This window comes from Myotis nattereri, assembly GCF_964212035.1.
Source record: "Myotis nattereri genome assembly, chromosome: 14".
Lineage (NCBI taxonomy): Eukaryota > Metazoa > Chordata > Mammalia > Chiroptera > Vespertilionidae > Myotis > Myotis nattereri.
The window spans coordinates 38191385-38204326 of record NC_138089.1 but is presented as its reverse complement, the minus strand read 5'-3'; the positions used below and the strand labels follow the sequence as shown (position 1 = coordinate 38204326).

General features: G+C 39.8%; 1 protein-coding gene across 2 annotated transcripts in view; it reads left to right on the top strand.

Moving 5' to 3' along the window:
- The window catches only part of ANKRD28 (ankyrin repeat domain 28), a gene marked incomplete at its 5' end in the record, with an annotated part of 113582 nt that overhangs the window by 36286 nt on the left and 64354 nt on the right, over positions 1 to 12942 (top strand). For both annotated transcript variants that reach the window (XM_081105930.1, XM_081105929.1), the window contains one exon: positions 7046 to 7124. In XM_081105930.1, coding sequence (XP_080962056.1) covers positions 7046 to 7124 — 79 coding nt within the window. The remainder of the gene's footprint in view (positions 1 to 7045; positions 7125 to 12942) is intronic.

The following is a 12942-nucleotide window of genomic DNA, read 5'->3' as shown; positions in this document are numbered from 1 at the left end:
TTAACAACAACAAAAAGTATTTATTTAAAAGCTGTACTACTTTTCTTCATTGAATTGCCTTTGCATCTTTATCAAAAGTCAGTTTTCCATATAGCTGAGGATCTATTTATGGACTCTGTTATGTTCCATTGATGTATTTGTCTAGCTTAATGCCAATACCATGCTGTTATGATACTGTGCATCTTGAAATCGCTAACTTTTTTTTTCCAAAATTGTTTTGACTGTTCTCAATTCTTGGTGTTTCCATATGAATTTTGGAATTCATAATGATTATGAGATTCGTTCATGTCAATTTCTAGGGGGAAAAAGAAATTGGGTTGTGTTGATCTGTAGATCAAGTTGGCAAAATTTAATATCTTAACAGTATTTGAGTCTTTAGACCCAGGAACAAATTATATCTCTCCATTTATTTGGTAATTTTTAATTTCTCAGCAAATTTTGTAATTTCACTCTGCATGGCCTTTTACATCTTTGTAAGATTTATCCATTTTGTTCCTACTGTAAATGTTATGTTATTTCATTTTAATATATGCTAATTCTCTACTGCTGAGGTAAGATTTTTCATAGTACTCTACCCAGTGCTCTAGGAATGAAGAGTTTTTCCAGCCTACCTGGTGGGGAACAGGATCCTCTTCCCTCTAACCCATTTGTTCTCATTGGGGGTGATATCTCCAAGTTAGCAAAACTTTTTTGGGGGTAGTGGGAGAGAATGAATGAATGTGTAAGAAAGATCTTATATGTTACAATGATTTGTGGCTCTCCAAAGGGTCAAAGTTGTATAAGTTAGATACACAGCAGTTATTAAAATTTCATGGGGGCAATTGGGGGGAAAATATTTTAAAAGGCTCCTGGGTCAGGTTGGTAAGGAAAAAGTGGTTGGAAACAACTACTTGAATTATTTTTGGATAGTTCTTTTCACCAGTCTCAGGTAGTAGTCTGATATACATGTGCTGCTTAGTACTTAGCTGAGTATACAAAGGGATATTCTGCAGTTCTCTGGGATTCTCTGCTTGTACCACCCCCTACCCTCTGTTACTCTACTGAGAATTCTTCCTCTTGTGTTCTCCCAGAACTCGGGGAAATATGTCTGTTAAAAATGTACGCAGCTCTGTAAAAGCCATTGAGAAGCATTTTATTGATTGAAACAGCTGACATTCCAATGAATATTTTCAGACTTACACTTCAAATGCTTTGTGAAATGACAATTTTCTGTTACAGTCCAGCAGTATTTTTGAAGTAGAAATTCTTTGTATTAGTTTTCTAAACAGCTGTGTTTGATAATTAAAATTGCCCAATTATAGATGGCATCACCTCTACTTCCTTTTGTTTTATAGGACCTGGTATTGATATGTAATTTTGGTGTTTTATTTTTATTTAAAAGCAAGTAAGCCTTGGCTTAGGAGTATTTAATTACTGCTAAATTTCTAGAAGAAAGTAAATTTAGTATTTAAAATAGGGTGCTCTGTGGATTTTTCTTTTTAATATTACTACTGATGAAGCAATGTCTAGATTACAACATGAATAATACCTAGATTCTATAAATAAAATTTTCCCCAAGGTAAAAACTATGCCTTCCATTTTTTAGATAGTTGGGAAAGTGATCTTGGAGATCCAGAAGTTAAAGTATATCTGTTACAGACGAGGGGAAACTAAGGCCCTTAGAGCTTATTTAATTTGGTCACTTCCATTTAGCAGAGAGAGCATAAGAACCCAGTGTTCTTAATGTCTAGTTTAGTTTTCTGCCTGTGTTGTCTATGTTGGTTCATTCCCTTGACAGATATGTGCCAGTTACTATGCTGGGTTCTGGAGAGGTCAGGCATACGTACTTTTTACCTGTGCTCTTCCATGCTCCTTCCTGACTCAGAATATCTTATTGTACTGTACTTACCTCTTCACTTAAAGGAAGCAGTTTACAGCTTCTGGTTGGCATATCTGAATTGCCAGCATTACTATTGTGCTTTGGGGCCATTATTAAGTAAGATAAGAGTTACTTAAACACAGGCATTGTCATACCAAGGCAGTTGATCTGATAATGGAGATAGCTACCAAGCGGCTAACAGCCTGGGAGGGGAACTTTGGTGGACAAAGGGATGATTCACTTCCCAGGCTGGGCAGTGCAAGATTCCATCATGCTACTCAGAACAGCATGCAAATTAAAACATATGAACTGTTTATTTCTATAATTTTCTATGTAATATTTTTGTACCAAGGTTGACCGTGGGTAACTAAAACTGCAGAAAGCAGAACCATGGATAAAGGGGGACTGCTATACAGGTGACAACCTGGACTTGCTATTGGTGTCTGAAGAGGGGGTGGCAGTCTTGTAGGACTGAAGCCTTAATCTATAGGATCTGTTGCTATCTCCTGGAGATAGTGTCAACATTGAGTTGAGTCATGGGGCCCTCAGTTCTTGTTGGAGCATTGCTTGCATGTACAGAAGGGAAACCCCACACATTGGAATTGGATGCAGAACGCTGACACAGTATTTCATTATATGGTTGTACAATTACAAGACCTCTCATCTGATAATATTCAGAACTGGTAGTTGATAAGCTTATCAAAGTCTGACAGAGGGAATCATAAATAGTGATCTTTAAGCATTTTCTGTAACAAGTGTATTTGCCAGCCATTTTTTAAAAATTGGGCCAAGGACTTTTCACTGACAGGCGTTTAATGTTGTCTTCCTTGCATTATCTGTAACTCTCACTTTGTGTTTAAGTGATGTGAGAATTTAGATATGTAAGAATCAAACTTGGGCCAAATATCTCTTCATGGTTTTACTATTTCCTTAGTGTTTCAGTTGTCTCAGCCACACCTAGTTCAACAGCACTTTTTTGGCAACTTCTTTTATTGATCCTTTTTATAGTATTCAATGTAGAGGTCATGGAAACAATTTGCTTTTTTAATTCCTATTTCATCAATTTAAATAATTGCATAGTTATGATTACAGGTGCAGTTGGCACAAACAGTTGTGGTAACAAACACATATTACTCTTGATAAACACACAGTGGTAGGAACCAAAGTGCATGGACTTATTAGTAGTAATCTAATAGTCAAAATACATGGGGTGCCAAAGTATCCATTAGTTTTACTCAGGAAACGGAAAATATTGATTGATCACATGAGTCAGTTAAATGAAGGTTGGTTAATAGCTTGTGTTTCATATTCTAGATAACCATTCCCCTACTGGTGGCCATTTAAATTGTTTCCATCATATTGCTTCCTATGATAATCAGTAAATATACCTAAGCTATTATTTGCACACAGCTAGGAATATCTTTATCTAAAAGAGTTCCATGAAATGGAATTATTATATGTAAGAGGATAATTTCTTAATTTTAATAAATTTTATTGAAAGGAATCTTAAATATTTTGTTGCCCAGGTTTTAATATTTAACTGGGTTAAATTGAAAGATGACAGGTTAAATTTTAGTGGAACAATTTATTCCCTTTTTTTCTTAAATTCCTTTTTAGAGCGGGAAAACTTATCCATGAGTCATAAAATACATGAATAATATTCAAGGCATTGAGTCATAGGATTCCAGACATCCCTCACACATAAATGACTCACTGTGTGTGCTATGTTCATGGTTTACCCTGTGTAGTAAACATGTTTCTCAATTTGAGTAGGTCTGATGATATTTTAAACACTCTGGGGAAGTTTGCTGTTTAATGATTAACACTGAAAAGCCTTAAGCCAAGGATCCTTTTATTAAAATGACTAAATTAGGACTCAGCTTTCAATAAAGTCTGATATTTTAGTGGTTCAGTTTTAGCTTTTTCAATGATTAATTATTCAGTAATTTCTGTGCAAAGAATTCTGTTTGCTTGGTTACATATTGGAATAAAACACATGGTCATGTGTAAATTCACTGTGATTAGAGAGATAAGAACTCTTAGCTTACTAAACAGCATTAATAGCCACTAGACCAGTCTCCCTGTACTGGAGCACCTGTTATTATTATAAGGACAAACAATATCACAAATATATTAAAATTATATGAAGAAGTGTATGGAGAGCCAGTGATAACTGTTACAGCTTTATAATACCTAAGCCTTTTTTTGATTGCCTATGAACATTTTAACCTCTTTTGACTAGCAGTATTTTTCCTAATCTATTCTCAGTAGTTTATCCTTTCTTAGAGTAATTAGGGTATTGCCAAACTGTTAAGTTATGTAAAATAATTTTTTTCATTGTTTTAAATCTTGAAAGTTACAATCTACACTAATAAAAGACAAAGATGCTAATTGACCGCACCTTCGTTATGCCCCAAACCACGCCCACCTGCCAATCAGCAACTATATGCAGATTAACCCAACCAAGATGGCGGCCGGCAGCCACGGATCTGAAGCAAGCAGGAGGCTTGGTTGCCCCAATGATGGGGGAAGCCAAGCTTACCGCCTGGCTGAGCCATCTGTGGCCTCCGCAAAAGGCAACAAAGTTTCAATTATAGAAGACAAATAAATTCCAGATACCTGCTTCCAGCCAGCCTCCACTGGGAGCTTGGGTGGCTGGGGGCCGTGGCCAGCCTGCAAACAGCTATCAGCCCCTCTCCCAGGATGACCAGGCACCCCAGCAGGACCCCCCACCCTGAAGGAGCTGTGGCCAGCCTGCAAATGGCCATCAGCCCCTCACCCAGGCTGGCCAGGCACTCCTATATAATAAAAGGGTAATATGCAAATTGACCCTAACAGCAGAACGACTGGGAATGACTGGTCACTATGACACACACTGACCACCAGGGGGCAGCTGCTCAATGCAGGAGCTGCCCCCTGGTGGTCAGTGCGCTCCCACAGGGGGAGCTCTGCTCAGCCACAAGCCAGGCTGATGGCTGCCAGCACAGCGGTGGTGGTGAGAGCCTCTCCCGCCTCCTCAGCAGCACTAAGGATGTCCAACTGCAGCTTAGGCCTGCTCCCCGCTGGCAAGTGGACATCCCCTGAGGGCTCCCGGGCTGCCAGAGGGATGTCTGACTGCCATCTTAGGCCCAATCCCCCCAGGGAGCAGGCCTAAGCTAGCAGGTGGTCATCCGCCAAGTGGTCCCAGACTGCGAGAGGGCACAGGCCGGGCTGAGGGACCCCCCCAAGTGCACAAATTTTTGTACACCGGACCTCTAGTATTCTGATATAGTAGGAGACCCCAAAATACAACACCTATTCAAAGAAGAAGTTTAACTTCCAGGCTGTTAAAAGAAATTGTGGTCCAGGTTTGTGGAGCAACTCTGCTCTATAAGGTCATTCGGGATCGTATTGCTTGAGACACTTCTTGGATATTGGCCTACCTCTGCATAGTCAAAGCTGGCTTAGTTTCACATCTGCCTTCCAGCCTATGGGAAGTGGGAAAGTATTAGTCCATCTCTAAGATGGCTCTCTTTTTAGTTGAAGATGACCTGAAAGTTGTGCCTTTCACTTCCACTATTAACCCTTTTCGGTCCAACCTCGAGGCTGACTCGACAGACCAGGCGCTAGGAGCAGGTCCAACGTCGAGCAATAAGAACATTAAAAAGTTCAACATTCAATCCCGTCAATTAATTTGGACCAGACTGTTTGAATTCCAAAAATAATATTGGACTGCAAAGGGTTAATACCATTGTTCCACACTAAGTAACAGCACTTCAAGGTAGCCTAGGTGTGTATTCTCTGCTAAAACTTTATTCCTCTGGACAAAGGGGTAAAGGGGCTACTGAAAACAACTAACAATTCGTCACAAAAGCCTGTAATCAAAAAAAAAGGTGTAAATTTCTAAATAATTATGTCTAAATGAATAGTTTTCTCAGATGCAAAGTCAAGAACACTGTTGTAACTTTATTTTTTTTTAAAATATATTTTATTGATTTTTTACAGAGAGGAAGGGAGAGAGAGTTAGAAACATCGATGAGAGAGAAACATCGATCAGCTGCCTCCTGCACATCTCCCACTGGGGATATGTCCGCAACCAAGGTACATGCCCTTGACCAGAATCGAAACCGGGACCCTTCAGTCCGCAGGCTGACGCTCTATCCACTGAGCCAAACCGGTTTCGGCATTGTTGTAACTTTAAATGGGTTGAAAATATGAATTAAAAATCCTGAAATGTGACTTTAAGATGTTGCTTCTCAAACTGGAGAACATTGTTGTTTGAGGGGAGAAGTACACAAGCCATACATTTAGATGAGTTGGAAATAATGAATTAAAAATCCTGAAATGTGACTTTAAGATGTTGCTTCTTAAACTAGAGAACATTATTGTTTGAGGGGAGAAGTACACAAGCCTGAAGGAAGATTTGGAAAACTGTATTTTTGGTATTTAGAAAGGTAGGAATATATACTTAGAGCCAAAAATGGAATTGGCAGGAACTTTAAGGAAAACCTTAAGATTGTTTTAAGGGATAATTTCAGATCCTCAGAGGTAATTTCCCTTTATGCCACTATGGCCACTCCTATGGAAACATTTTCATAAGGAAAAATTTTGGTTTCTTAAGATTTTTTTATTTAGTTAAGTCAGTACTTCTCTAAACTGTAAAATTATGAAAATATATTGATGGGGGTTGGGGAGTGCAGTATGAAGTAAAGAAAATTTGTGTATGTCAGAAACTTAGGTATCTTTATTCAAAGAAAGTCTAAAAAGCTAGTTCTTTTTTAAAAAATATGTGTTTGTTTATTTCAGAGAGAGGAAGGAAGAGGGAGATAGAAACATCAATGATAAAGGAGAATCATTGATAGGTTACCTCCTTCATGCCCCCTTTTGGGGATCAAGCCCACAACCTGGGCATGTGCCCTGACCTGAAATGGAACTGTGACCTCCTGGTTCATAGGACGTTGCTCAACCACTGAACCACACCACCTGGGCTTGTCATCTTGGATTTTTTTCTTTAATTCTTGGCTGTACTTTATACCATTCTTTTAAAGCCACTTTTTTTTCCCCCCTAACAAGGAAATACTCTGGTACTTGCAGATTAGACTAGAGTTGTGGAAAGAGTAAGCTAGTAAAGTGGTTTTTCTTCATTTAAGGAATATTAAAATGAACTTTATATGAAAACTTATGTGCCACCTTTCCTTCTTATCACAGGACAGTGAAAAAAGAACTCCACTGCATGCTGCTGCCTATCTTGGAGATGCAGAGATCATTGAACTGCTTATTTTATCTGGTACGGTAAGCTCTACATAATAAGAGTACATCATGCATATTTTTGTCTTAATATTTATAAAACCTAATTGACTATTTCTTTATATTTGTTTAATAAGCTGAAACTTATTTGTTCATTGTACAAACATTGATCTCATTTGATGTGCCCGGTACTGTTCCAGAGGTTAGCGTACATTAGAGAACAAAACAAAGATCACTGCCTTTGTGGAAAGTATATTCTAATAAAGAAAAATGGGCTGTAAATACAAGTAAATTTTACAGTATGTTAGAAGGTGATAAGTGCTATAGCAGAATGAAAAAGTAGATGAGAATAATGGGGTGAATAAGCCTTATATAAGGTATGGTGTTATATAGAGTATCCATAGTGGGCCTCATTGACCACATAGGTACTTGGAGATGATTACATTCCCCAAGGGGCAAGTGATGGTCACTTAGTCCAAGTATAGCAGTAGAGGTGGTAAGAAATTATATGATTGTAGATATATTTTGAAAGTGATATACCAGCAAGATTTCTGTCTTTAAATAGCTATTATCTAATTCTGTTTCAGTACCAGTAAAACACATTTTAGGGAATTGTGCATCATTTTTTAACTAGAGGCTCAGTGCACGAATATGTGCACCAGTGGGATCCCCCGGCCTGGCCTGTGGGATCATGCCAAAACCAGCTCTCTGACATCCCCCACGGAGTCCCAGATTGCAAGAGTGCACTGGCCAAGCCAAGGGACCCCACCAGTGCACAATCAGGGCCAGGGAGGGACACAGGAGGTTGGTCAGCCGGGAAGGGACCACAGGAGGGCTCCAGGCCATGTCCAGCCTGACTCACTCAGTCTTGATCAGCCAGACCCCAGCAGCAAGCTAACCTCCTGATGGGAGCATCTGCCCCTGGTGGACGGTCAGGGCACATCATAGTGATTGGTCGACTGTCTGCCCCCTGGTGGTCAGTGCACATCATAGCAAGTGGTTGAACGGCTTTAGCATATCATTAGCATATTACGCTTTGATTGGTTGAACAGACAACTGGACACTTACCATATTAGGCTTATATTATATAGGATTTCTTCTAAACTGTTTAAGACAGAGGTCCTCAAACATTTTAAACAGGGGGCCAGTTCACTGTCCCTCAGACATTCCACACATGCACACTGCGGGCCCGGAACGAGTCGGCTGCTAAACAGGACAGGCAACAGCAGCAAAAACACCCGGCGGGCCGGATAAACGTTTTCAGTGAGCCACATGTGGCCCGCGGGCTGTAGTTTGAGGACGCCTGGTTTAAGATTTTACAATATGACAGTGGTTCTTAACCGTGGCTGCACATTAGAATCACCTGGGAATCTTTTTAAAATCCTGATTTCTGGGCCTCATCCTCCGGAAATTCTGTTTCTTTGTTATGGGGTGGGGCCATAACATTAGTAACAAAGAAACAGAATTTCCGGAGGATGAAGCCCAGAAATTAGGATTTTAAAAAGATTCCCAGGTGATTCTAATGTGCAGCCAAGGTTAAGAACCACTGCAATATGAACTAATGATACAACTGTCTCTCATAAAATAGCTCCTGTTGTGGTCAGGTTGCCTGTAGTCCTAAAAGACACAAACAGAGCTTAGAGATATTTTTGTTGTATCCAGATTATTATATATGACTAGAGGGCCATTGCAGGAAGATTCCTGCAAGAATAGGGCTTCCTGCAGCTGGAGCGAAGCAGAGAAAGGAGCAAAACCTGCCGAGGCGGGCTTCGCTCCCACCTCCGCCACCCCGCTTGCTTCTCCGCAGCTTCGCTCCCTTATGCAGCACTTGGCTTATTTCTACGTTGTCTTCAGTCTTCACTCCGAGCCTGCATATGCAAATTAACTGCCATCTTTGTTGGGTTGATTTGCATACTCATCTGATTGGCTGGTGGGCGTAGCAGAGTGGCACCAATTTGTATGTTTCTCTTTTATTAGTGTAGATACTTATTGAGAAAGGATAAATGTGTTTAAATTGTGCCTATGTTACCAGATTGCACAGATATGTGCATGATGAATACAGTTGGAGAAATAGTAGTATCATTCCTTTGATATTTGGGAGAAGGAGCATGAGAGAAATTTTGAATGGCAATCCTATTAAATTATAGCCTAAACAGAAGTTTGCTTTTATAAATTCATAAAATTTTTAAAATACAATTTTTAATAACACATTTATAATCATATGGGATTAAGTATAATTAAATGTGGACCTAGGTAATTATATGTTATGAATAACTTTATCACTGATGCACTTCCTTGAACATAGCTGTTCTTCTATGACTGCTAACTCACCAGTTTACAGCTAAAATTTACTAGCCATAAGCAATGAGGGGGTTCAAGAGAAAAATTGGATTTTCTCATAATTGAAGCATCTTCTGCTTTAATATGAATTAATGAGATGGCAGGTTAATATATGGAATTTTCTTTACAATCATTGTTCAAGAAACAGTTTTATGTTAAGAAACAGCTAGGCTAGAAAAAGTAAAGTTCTATTTAGTTTACTGTCTACAACTTGGGTAAGAACTCTAGTGATGCATTTTTTCTTTTTATCACAGAATTCTGTTCATTTACTTTCATTTTAACATAAGAATTTTATGACCCAACATAGAGGGCTTTTATATGTAGGAGAAACTTTCCTAATGCTCAGTTACTTAATTTCTTCCTTTTAAAATAATGTTTGCACCAAGGATATTTAGTTGCTTATAAAAGATTGACTTCCTGTTATTTATGAGGAAGATAGTCAGATGAGCCTTATGAGCAGAATAATATCATATATCAGCTTTGAAATAAGTATTTGAAATAAAGCTTAAAGTCTTTTGAATAACACAAATAAGACTATATATGAAATTAACTATTGCACATGTATAAAAAGCTATTTCAACCTTTCTTTGAAAAAATACTTTTAATACTGTATTTTACCAGTTTCATGAGGTAATAGCTCATGTAGCTATTTTTATTTTTATTTTTTCTTTATAATTTTTATTTCTTAAAGTATTACGAAGAGTATTACATATGTCTCCTCCCCCCCCCCCCCCCCCCCCGTTGACATTCCCCCGGCCCCTAATCTCCCGGTGTCTTGTGTCCATTGGTTTATCTTATATGCATGCATATAAGTCCTTCAGTTGATCTCTTAATCCCCTCCTCAAACCCTCCCCAGGCTTCCCACTGTAGTTTGACAGTCTGTTCAGTGTTGCTCTGCCTCTGTTGTTCAGTGATGATCTACCCGTTCATCAGTCTATACTGGTCTCCATTATCTGTCCCAACCTCACTGGGGCTGTCTCAGCCTCACTGGGGCCGTCCCTACCTCACCTGGGCCGTTTCAACCTCACCGGGGCCATGCCGACCTCACCGGGGCCGTGTCAACCTCACTGGGGCCGTCCCGACCTCACCGGGGCCGTTTCAACCTCACCGGCATGTAGCTATTTTTAAAAGGAAAAATCAAAGCTCTAAATTAAGTAATTAGATAAAGAATATAATTAAGTACATGGAGATAAAAATAGAAAACATATTAAGCTGGCAGTGTAGAAAAATTTGGGGGAGATTGCTCTTGCCTTTAATTACTAATAACATGTTACATTTGGTTAGCCTTAACTTGTGTAATCTTAAGAAAATTAAGATTGTGAAATAATCTCCACATAGTTCTATTCTAGCATTATTCAAACATAATGATATGCTTCAATAAGAGCACACAATAAAGTAAGTTACTATAATTTCCTATTATGAAGACTACTTTGGTATCCCTGACAGGGTTATTTGTTCCTAAAATATTTCTTTAAAATGAAAAATAGAGTAAAAAAAGATTAAAATCATTGTATAAAGCCATGCTCTACCATGTTCCCATGGTTTAGGTTTTGATTATTTTCTGTTGAGAAATTAGGAAATCACCTCTAATTTGTTTTACTCTTGTGTTTTCATTGTCAGGAATGATGACTTTACATTCTTATGATCATAACTAGAAGTCTGGTGCATGAATTCATGCACAAGTGGGGTCCCTCGGCCTGGCTGATGATTGGAGCCAATTGAGGGGTCTGGCCTGCCAGGGGGAGGGACCACAGCAGGTTGGCTGGGTGGGGAGAGGGACAGCGGGAGGTTAGCCAGCTGGGGGGAGGAATCACAGGAGGTTGGCCCCAATAGCAAGCTAACCAATGGCCAATTCTGCGAGGAATTGGGCTCCCTCATCCCTCCTGTCTGGGTCCGGGGTGCAGGTGAACCAGATTCGGGGCTGTCAGGGCCCCAGCAGCAAGGTCTGGGTCAGTGCAAGTCATAGCTACTAGCCAGTCGTTCTGGACATTTGGTTATAACGTAGCTTAGATCAGGCCATGACTGCATTCTCTACAAAGGGATTAGTTATGGGCCTCCTTTAAATAAGACTCATGTAAGATACACACACTAGAAGCCCATTGCTAGAAATTCGTGCAGGGGGCGGGGGGCGGGGGAGTGCCCCTCAGCCCGGCCTGCACCCTCTCCAATCTGGAACATCCCTTTCACAATCCGGGACTGCTGGCTCCTAACCGCTTGCCTGCCTGCCTGCCTGATTGCCCCTAACCGCTTCTGCCTGCCAGCCTGATCGCCCCCTAACCACTACCCGGCCGGCCTGTTTGACACCTAACTGCTCCCCTGCTGGCCCAATCACCCCCAACTGCCCTCCCCTGCCGGTTCAGTTGCCCCCAACTGCCCTGCCCTGCAGGCCTGGTCGCCCCCAACTGCCCTCTCCTGCCAGCCTAGTTGCCCCCAACTGCCCTCCCCTGCCAGCCATCTTGTGATGATGTGAGGGTGGCCATCTAGTGATGACATCGCACAACACCACCTAGGCTTTTATTATATACGATAGATTCCTACTGTTTACCCCCTGCCCCAGCCCTCCACACACCCTCTGTCTTTATCCATAGTTTGTCTATTCCCAAGATTTTTATTTTGACATCTCTTGGTTGAATAGACATTACCATCAAGTAATTTTTGTCTTCGTATTTTCAGTAACTCATGAATGCCATATTTCCTGGTGTCTTACTTATTTGGGACTATTGCCTTTTTTAACCGAAAGGAAGTTTGGGTAGTAATAAAATTCTCAATTCACACTTTTTCCTCTCAGCTTTGCAGATGTTACTGCAGTGTCTTCTAGATTTGATTGAAAGTCATGGATCAAGCTCTTCTCTGCTTATCGTTTTCATCCCCCTACACCACCCGCCAACACCATGGTCACTTCTCTTCTGCCTGGATGCTTGTAGGAATCAGTTCTTTATTACTGAAATTCAGTACTAACTTCATTAGGCTAAATCTAATGATTATTTTTCCTGGAACATAATATGAAACTGCACTTTTAGTTCTGAAATTCAGATTTTTATTTTGTTTATACCTTCCAGTAAATCTTTGAATAGTCCATTCCTGTATGCTTTTTTATCAGTAACTTTTTCTACATTTGTTTTTCTACTAAGTTGGATCTCTTTCATCTGTCTCTGTCAGCTTTTCTCTGATTGTAATTTTGTCTTTTCAATTTAGTTTTAGGTTATTTCCTTATACTTGTTCTTCCTTCATTCAACAAATACTTTAAGAGCACGTTCTTATATTAGGCACTATTCTAGGTACTATGGGTAGAGCAGTGATAAAATAGGTGAAGTCCCAGCCTTCATGTAGTTACTAGGTATATTGGTTAATAATACGGATTTTGCAATCAAAGAAAACACGATAATTTCAAGAGAAACATCAAAAGTGCTTTATTCAAAGTAATGTCCACCGCTAGCTACACATTTCCCCCATCTTTCAGGTAATTTGTAGATACCGTCCCAGTAGAACTTTTCTTGTTTTGAGGCAAACCATTCAGA